This window comes from Amphiura filiformis, chromosome 15, assembly GCF_039555335.1.
Source record: "Amphiura filiformis chromosome 15, Afil_fr2py, whole genome shotgun sequence".
Classification (NCBI taxonomy): Eukaryota; Metazoa; Echinodermata; class Ophiuroidea; order Amphilepidida; family Amphiuridae; genus Amphiura; species Amphiura filiformis.
In genome coordinates this window covers 36,000,426-36,008,301 of record NC_092642.1, presented here as the reverse complement: position 1 = coordinate 36,008,301, position 7,876 = coordinate 36,000,426, and the positions used below count along the sequence as shown (strand labels likewise).

The following is a 7,876-nucleotide window of genomic DNA, read 5'->3' as shown; positions in this document are numbered from 1 at the left end:
AGTGTCTGACACCAAAGAGGAATGGTATGGGTTATATGATATCCTAAGGTTATATGCAAAACTCAAGACTCAAGAATCGCAAGACCTATGGAAATGCGACTAGTATTGGTTTCCTTTACTCGTTTCCTAGTAAATATTAATATTAATGTATTATTAGGAAGCTCATTGCACTGTTAAAGGTCAATTAAAAATTGGAACAATATGGTTCCTGTCATCCCACTCGCCTTAACTTGGGAATCCAAAAAGCGATATGCGCCACGTCAATGCAATTGAACTTTTGACTTTATTCACTAGTATCCGACTAAACTGTGCATGTACAATGTACGGCACGTTGGCTATAACACACTACAGTCAATAAATGGCTGCGGCAAAAGGAAATGCGGATATCATTCGCGTCATGTTGTGGTCTACTCCACGATCTGTCTCAACAAGTTTTTTGCAATGTATGACAAATATCGCAAATTCTCAAGGATGGCATGAACCCTACTGGATGACATTCCAAATTTCAAACTATGGCAAACATCGCAAAGCCGCATTGACATTGCTGTCTAGAACGTGGTTAGATCAAGATGGAGCGATTGATACGGATACTATCGGTTTGGAAATAGCAGGTATGGTATGGAGTATTACATGGCATATTTGTAACAACATGAATATGTCATTGCCTGGATTGTGAATTATTATCCTCATTGCCATTGGCAATTGGTTGCTTGTTATCTCTTGTATTTTGTTTGCTGTATTTATATATTATGTATACATCGCCAACGACGTTGTCACTGTTACATGATGTATTATATATTTTTGTACCAATACATTGCTGTGCGTGCGGCCGTGTGCACAGCATTGATTGTCAGTTGGATTGTATGAATTTTAATATTATCCTTCCTAAGTTCCTGTCATTTGCTAGACAGGCTTACATGTTTTGTACTGTATACTGTATTTTCATAGATGTAGGCCTATAGACGAATCCAACGAGCCAAGTCATGGTCAGGATTTGGTCGGCCATCTTTGGTTTCCCGCTAGCACCAACCTGGTGTTTTGAGCAAATAAAAGCCGCCTAACACCTAGAGAAGATGCAAAGACGAGGAGGGTTAATAATAGAATAATATATACAATAGAGGTAATCCTGTCGCATCTATTCATACATAGTCCTTTTGTTCATTTTGTACATCTATGAATATCGGAAGTATCTCTATTGTAGGCCTATTATTCTATTAACCCTCCTCAACATTCTCTAGGTGTAAGGCGGCTTTTATTTGCACAACTGTTGGAACTTAATCATTCCTTTGTCTACCTGTGTTTTCGCGGAAGGTGTAAAACGGGTGATGGAATGCAGTTTAAAATTTCCGCCAAGGCCGAATCATTTCACATTTTGGATGCATTGTAGCCGACGGGGACCCAACTAAAGGCTGCTAGTCAGGTGTAGGAATGCGTGTATTTGGATTCGTCTATATGCATCGCCATCGGCGTTGTCTTAATGCCATGATATAGGTCTATATATATTTTGTACCATATTCATATCTTTGCTCAATTGGGTGCTAATCTATACAATAGTGAGACTTACTTCTCTGATCCTCTGTCCACAAACCAACCAAGTTCAAGAGCATTTCAACTATATTAAGAGAGAAGGTCAAGACATGTGTTCTAATGGTAGAGATTTGTCATTTCTGTACAGTGGCGTCGCTCCTACCCTGGGGCTGAAGAAAATTCAATTTTGCTGCCCCTTCCTCAACAGCCCGAAAAGGTTGACCCAATTTTGTTTGGTGGTTTGAAAAAGTGAAGAGCAAAAAACAAAACAAAAAAAAGGATTATAGGCGCTATTCGCTACTTGCACGGTCCCGCCATTATGCACTATGTGGGGGGAGAGCCTCGAACTGGCAGCATACATGAAAGGAAGAATTATGTAACCTTACACAGAACGTTATGACTAGTTCAATTCCCATTCATGTATGCTGCCAGTTCGAGGCTCTCCCCACATAGTGCATAATGGCGGAACCGTGCAAGTAACGAATAGCGCCCAAAACACATTTTGATGTATAGTACCATTTTTTTTATACTTAAAAAAAAATCCGCCCTTTTTTCTTTACTAATTCTTTTTGCCGCCCCTTCTTCTTCCGCCGCCCCTTCGTTTTGGCCGCCCCTGCTTTTACCCCGGGGCTCGCGCACCAAAGGCCCCCCCAAATACGCGCATGTCTGTATGTTGGTAAGTGTATGATAAGTGGTTGTGTATAAAGCTCAGATCGGCCTTTAACTCAGGAAAAAAACACTAACAGTTAGGTTTGTGGACTTTGACCAAAGTTTGGGTCTAGTTCCTTATGTTTTTAGTTCTACTGAATGCCTTTTAGATTTTTATAAAAAATTATAATGAATTCTCATCACATGATGGTGACCCCATCCCAGAATAATTTTATTACATTTTGCAGGCAGCAATAGAGCAATAAACTTAGCCTGTTCCACATCAACAGTTACATTCCAGATGTTTACAGTTCTTGTTGACATAAAATTATAATTATCGATATAAAACTGTTCAAATTTTCCTGAATCCAAGCATATGTCATATGCAGCATAAAAAACTAAAGGCTGAAATATCTATAATTTTTAGCAGTTACTGGAGATCTGACATCTCTCAAATAATCTAATACATTAAAACACAAAAAAAAAAAAAAAAAAAAAAAAAAAGGAATGGGTTAATATTTTTTCACAAAAGCTGAGCCATTACCATTGCCAATAGAACTTAAGTACCCTCACATTAAACGAATAGTTGGATAATAAAACTTGCATTTTAAATTTTAACAATTGCATTTAATATAACAAGCAGACCGCCCAACGTGAATTACGCTATTTTGCGCGGTTTGCAAGGAGATCAGTGGCTTGTGCGGTGCTATTTTGTGCTGTTTACATTGCAAGGAGATCACTGGCTTGCGCGACACTTTGTTGCGCAGTTTCTATTGGCGATCATCTTAGGGCATGGAAGTTAATATATTATTGTATTATTTAGGAAAACCGGGTATCTTTCCTAAGCCCGTCTCTGCTAGATTGATTAATGAGTCGGGTCCAGGGCCCATCTTTGAGGGTCCAGGGGCACGGTGTGGCCAGCGCCCCGCAAAGCTACTTGAAATTAAAAGGTATAAATTGCCCAGACAAGCTGATTTGCAACACATTTTTGGTCACCAAGGAATACATTTTAAAATCCAGGTTTGTACATTGCCATTTCTTAACATTGGGGAGGGGGTGGGGTGAAAGTTTTCCGTTAATTACACGCAAGCATTCCAAGACTTATTTCCAAGATTGTAGCCATTATGTAAAAGGAGACACATGTAGCTGCCGACAAGTGCATCATTTTGATATGAAAGAACATGTATTATTTCCCTCGTATCGAGGATTCAACCCATCAAGTTTGAGTCCGATAGAACATGCAACGTGTGAAATGTTGACCCTCCAATTTTGTGACATTTGACCTTTGATATGATCTTCGAAACCACTCCGTCAACATGCTTTTCCTGGCATCTACCCATGTCCTAAATGTCGGAGAGCGAAACGCATAGCCGGACACACAGAGAGCGCTCATGATTTTAGTATATAGGGAGTGTTCATAAATACTTTGGTGGGGGTGGGGTCGGGGTTGAAAAATATGGGGGATAAAAAAATGGGGTCCTAAAAGAGGGGATCAAAAAAGATTCAGTCATTAATAGGGAGAATCAACCAAATTTGAGGGTAAAAGTCCAGGGTAACGTATACGACAAGGCATGCACATTCCAATTTCTTTGTTGAATGAATGTTAAGTATTTCAATTGTGTACTCTCAAGCTTCAAATCAACAGAATTTGCACAGTTTACAATTTGGGTGTAACACTATGGTTGAGTAATAACTCCAAACGGTAATTTTTAGATGAGTTAATAACATAATTTGGGTTCTGTTTTAGGACATGAAGAAGGTATCAAAATATTTTAGACCATAAAAAGGAGGGGGCTAAAAATCCACCCTTTTTAGGGGGAGGGGTCAAAAAAATGTTGATGTCCGAGGTTCCAACTTTTACCCCCCCCCCCCCGCACCAAAGTATTTATGAACACTCCCAAAGATAAGAAAGAAATATAATCGATTGTAATTTTTAAAAAAAAGATGGTTGTCCCCTGTGACCCCCATGATAATAGATTTTAGGCCTTTTTGTCTTAGCCACGATTTTTTGTCTAAATTTTCCACCTTAAAAATTGCCTTTCCCTAATAAGTACATTTATATGGTAGTTTTGTATGGCAGGGACAAAATTAATTATCATTGTTCACCTAGCATTGTATATTCTTTTTCTATCCAGGAGGCTACTGGGCTGCAGACAAGTCTTATTCTTGGCTTAAAGATCAATTACAACGCGTGCCACCGGACAACAAGAATATCGTGTTTTGTAAAGATTTCGCTGCGGGACTAGAGGGAATGTACGAATATCTCCCAGACGGGTTCCGTCATTCGTTTCTGATTCGTCACCCTTACAAAGTACTAGAATCATGGGAGAGAATGATCAATCGTGGAATTGAAAACGAATCGAAGCGAATGAAAATATCTGAGCTGCCAGAATTTCTACTGCCACCAGGGCTGTTCTTCAAAGAACAGTACGATCTTTACCAACATGTGAAGAAGCATTATGAACCAAATCCCGTGATTATTGACATTGATGACTTATTAACTGACCCAGGTCGTGTGTTGAAAGTATATTGTCAAGCAGTAGGTATACCTTATAGCGATGACTTACTTCAATGGAAACCGGGTCAAGAATCCATGGATCAGCAATGGATGGTGGCAAAAGAATTGATTTATTATCAAAATTTTGCGAATTTTCACATGGAAACCTTTGCTAGTACATGTTTTGGAAAACCGACAAAAGTACCTGATCGAGCTGAACTTTCAGATGATGTTCGTCACTGCGCTGATATATGTATGGAATATTATGAAGCAATGTATGCAAACAAGTTGGAAGTTAAAAATTAAAAAATAATAAAAAGAAAGACCCAGCAAACACAAACACGAATGACAGAAAACGTTCAAATGTCGGGTTATAAAACGTAACATTCTAAACAGATTGTTATTTATGTGTTGGTAAAACATTATGCAAAAATGTTTGCTCAAAATATTTTACAATAATAAAGTACCAGTACATGTTTGAAAAACAGACAAAAATGACAATGAACTTCCATATGATGTTCTCCACTGCTCTGATCTATGCATGGAATATAATGAAGCAATGTTTGCAAGCAAGTTGGAAGTTTAGAAATGAAAAAACCCTGGTGGTGGTTTAGTACGGTCTCGTGGAAAATTGAGATTTTCCTTGAACAAGGAACTTACTACTACTAACTCGTTGTAACCCATACGAAACTCGGGGAGCTGATCCTGGTTGCGATGGTCATTTGTGGATTGTCTTAGGCAACCTGTAAAGTGTGCTGATGCTTGTGCATCAACATCCAGGACGAGTGACATGTAAAGCAAAGAAGGACACACCTGGACTACTTTGATCACATATCGAACTCTAGTTGCTTTTTACTTTTGTTATATTGTCGACAGGATAATTTATAAAAGAATCAACCTATTAAATCTTTACTTTCTATGTAACAAAAAAACAAACAAAAAAAACCAACAAAAATCTAGTGTCTATAATTTTGGCGTGACCAGCTGACACCATTGGTTCATTTATTTCAATTTCCACTTCCTGTAATCTTAAACACTTGAGAAAGTTCTAGCAATTTTATTTATTCTTAGCCTTGTGATACGATACGATATAATACGGTTCAGAGCGTGCGCGTCGACGCGATTCTCGTACGCGTTATTGGAACCAATCGGAGGTGCATAACAACAACGGGACTGATCGATTCTAAGCCCTAATTAATTTCTTATTTGATTCCATACTTGATTAAAATGTCTAAGTGTTTAAGGTGGTACTACACCCCTGGGCAGTTTTGTGCCTATTTTTAGCATTTTTTTTTCAAAAATTATAGCGCATTGGTGACAAGTAAGATATGTATATTATAGGGGCAAGTACTGCACTGAAAATTTTATTTCAGCACAGACAACAGTTGTGAAGTTACAGTCAAAAATGAGAGAAAACCAATAGTTGATCAATAAATCAATCAATAACTACTTGTCTTGAGTCACTGAAATTCCAGTGTAGTAACTGGATTTCTTGCCCCTATAATATACATATCATATGTTTACCAGTGTTTTATTAGTTTTTGAGAAAAATGCAAAAATAGTCACAAATTTATCAAGAGTTGTAGTGCCACCTTAACAATGGGAAAGAAAATAATATGTTCCGCTCTGGTGCATCTATCGTCTCATATAACATGGGCGACATCATTATTTTGGGCTAACAACATGCTAGAGGGAATGTACGAATACCTCCCAGACGGGTTCCATCATTCGTTTCTGATTCGTCACCCCTATAAAGTGCTTGATTCATGGGCGAGAATGATAAATCGTGGAATCGAAAACGAATCTAAGCGGAGGAGAATATCTGAATTGCCAGAATTGTTCCTACCACCAGGGTTGTTCTTCAAAAATCATTACGATCTTTACCAACATGATGTGAAAGAGGGTGATGAACCAAATCCCGTAATTATTGATGTTGATGACTTATTAACTGACCCAAGTGGTGTACTGAAAGCATATTGTCAGGCAGTAGGTTACTGTAGGTATACCATATAGCGATGACTTACTTCAATGGAAACCGGGTCAAGAACCCATGGGTTAACAATGGATGGTGGCCAAAGAACAAATATATTTTCAAAATTTTGCCAATTACCACAAGGAAACCTTTGCCAGTACATGTTTTGGAAAACCGACAAAAGTACCTGATCGAGCTGAACTTTCAGATGATGTTCGTCACTGCGCTGATGTATGTATGGCATATTATGAAGCAATGTATGCAAACAAGCTGGAAGTTTAGAATTGAAAAATAAAAGAAAGAGGAATAACAACATTTTAAACCTACTTTTAACTACACAATGTGTGACAGGTATAGCGATGAAAGATTGGGCTCTTCCAGAAAAATAAGTACATCCCCTATAGAGGAGTAACTTTTCAATCAAAGAAATGTCCGGATTTCCAAGTATTCTTTCTAAAAAACTAGAGGAATTCCAGTTGCCAATGTCACTTGAAAAAGCTCGAAAATCCAATTAAATGAAGGAAAACCCACGGAAATGTCCAAAATGAAGTCCCAAATTGAGGATTTCTGATTTTTTTTGCCTTTGCACGCTTTAAAAGTCTGGATTTTCTGGAATAGCCCATTACACCTGGACTATTTCTACCTTTACTGATCCAATATCGATCAATAGGATAGTGCAAATATTTATGATTAATGTCATATGGCACAATAACAAACATAACAAAAATATGGTAGTATTTGTAATCATGAAGTTAACAATATTGAGACCACCATCTCCCTCGTTCATTTATAGACCGCCCTCAATTTTGACTTGATTCCTTGAAATAAGTGATGGGCGCTACCCACTTTTGGTATCGGGTGTCGATACCAATACCGATACCGATACCGATACCAAAAAGAATCTGCAATACTCCGATACTTCCGATACCGATACCATTTTACTTGAGTGCATAAAAATGGTTGCAAGTTCCTGTGGGTATTATTGTAAGGAAATAACAATTTTACCAGATGAATAAGTTCAATCAGTTGTACAAAATGCTAATAATACATAAAAACTTTCATGGTGTCTTTCTCAATGTTTCAACACAAGTTCAGTATGCTTGAAAATTTTCAACTTTATTTCAAACAGTTATGCCTAGCTCTGGCTGAATCAGTTCCAAGTTATTTTTCAATTGAATCAATAGTTTCAATCATCAGACCAAACAGGCTAACAATGTATCTCTAAATAGATA

The 7,876-nt window shown here is 37.8% G+C and overlaps 1 protein-coding gene across 1 annotated transcript; it reads left to right on the top strand.

The window, feature by feature from the left end:
* The first annotated feature begins 320 nt into the window (after positions 1 to 320).
* Positions 321 to 7,587, top strand: LOC140171570 (uncharacterized). The gene is made up of 2 exons (XM_072194845.1): positions 321 to 611; positions 4,311 to 7,587. Exons 1-2 carry the CDS (start codon positions 359 to 361, stop codon positions 4,976 to 4,978), a joined length of 921 nt encoding a protein of 306 aa, XP_072050946.1. The 5' UTR covers positions 321 to 358; the 3' UTR covers positions 4,979 to 7,587.
* Positions 7,588 to 7,876: the final 289 nt, after the last annotated feature.

What these genes read in the sequence shown, in the direction of transcription:
- LOC140171570 (XM_072194845.1), top strand. Translation starts at nt 359, where the DNA reads ATGGCTGCGGCAAAAGGAAATGCGGATATCATTCGCGTCATGTTGTGG. An exon ending in TATCGGTTTGGAAATAGCAG is followed by an intron (nt 612 to 4,310) that starts GTATGGTATGGA and finishes TTTTCTATCCAG; the next exon opens with GAGGCTACTGGGCTGCAGAC.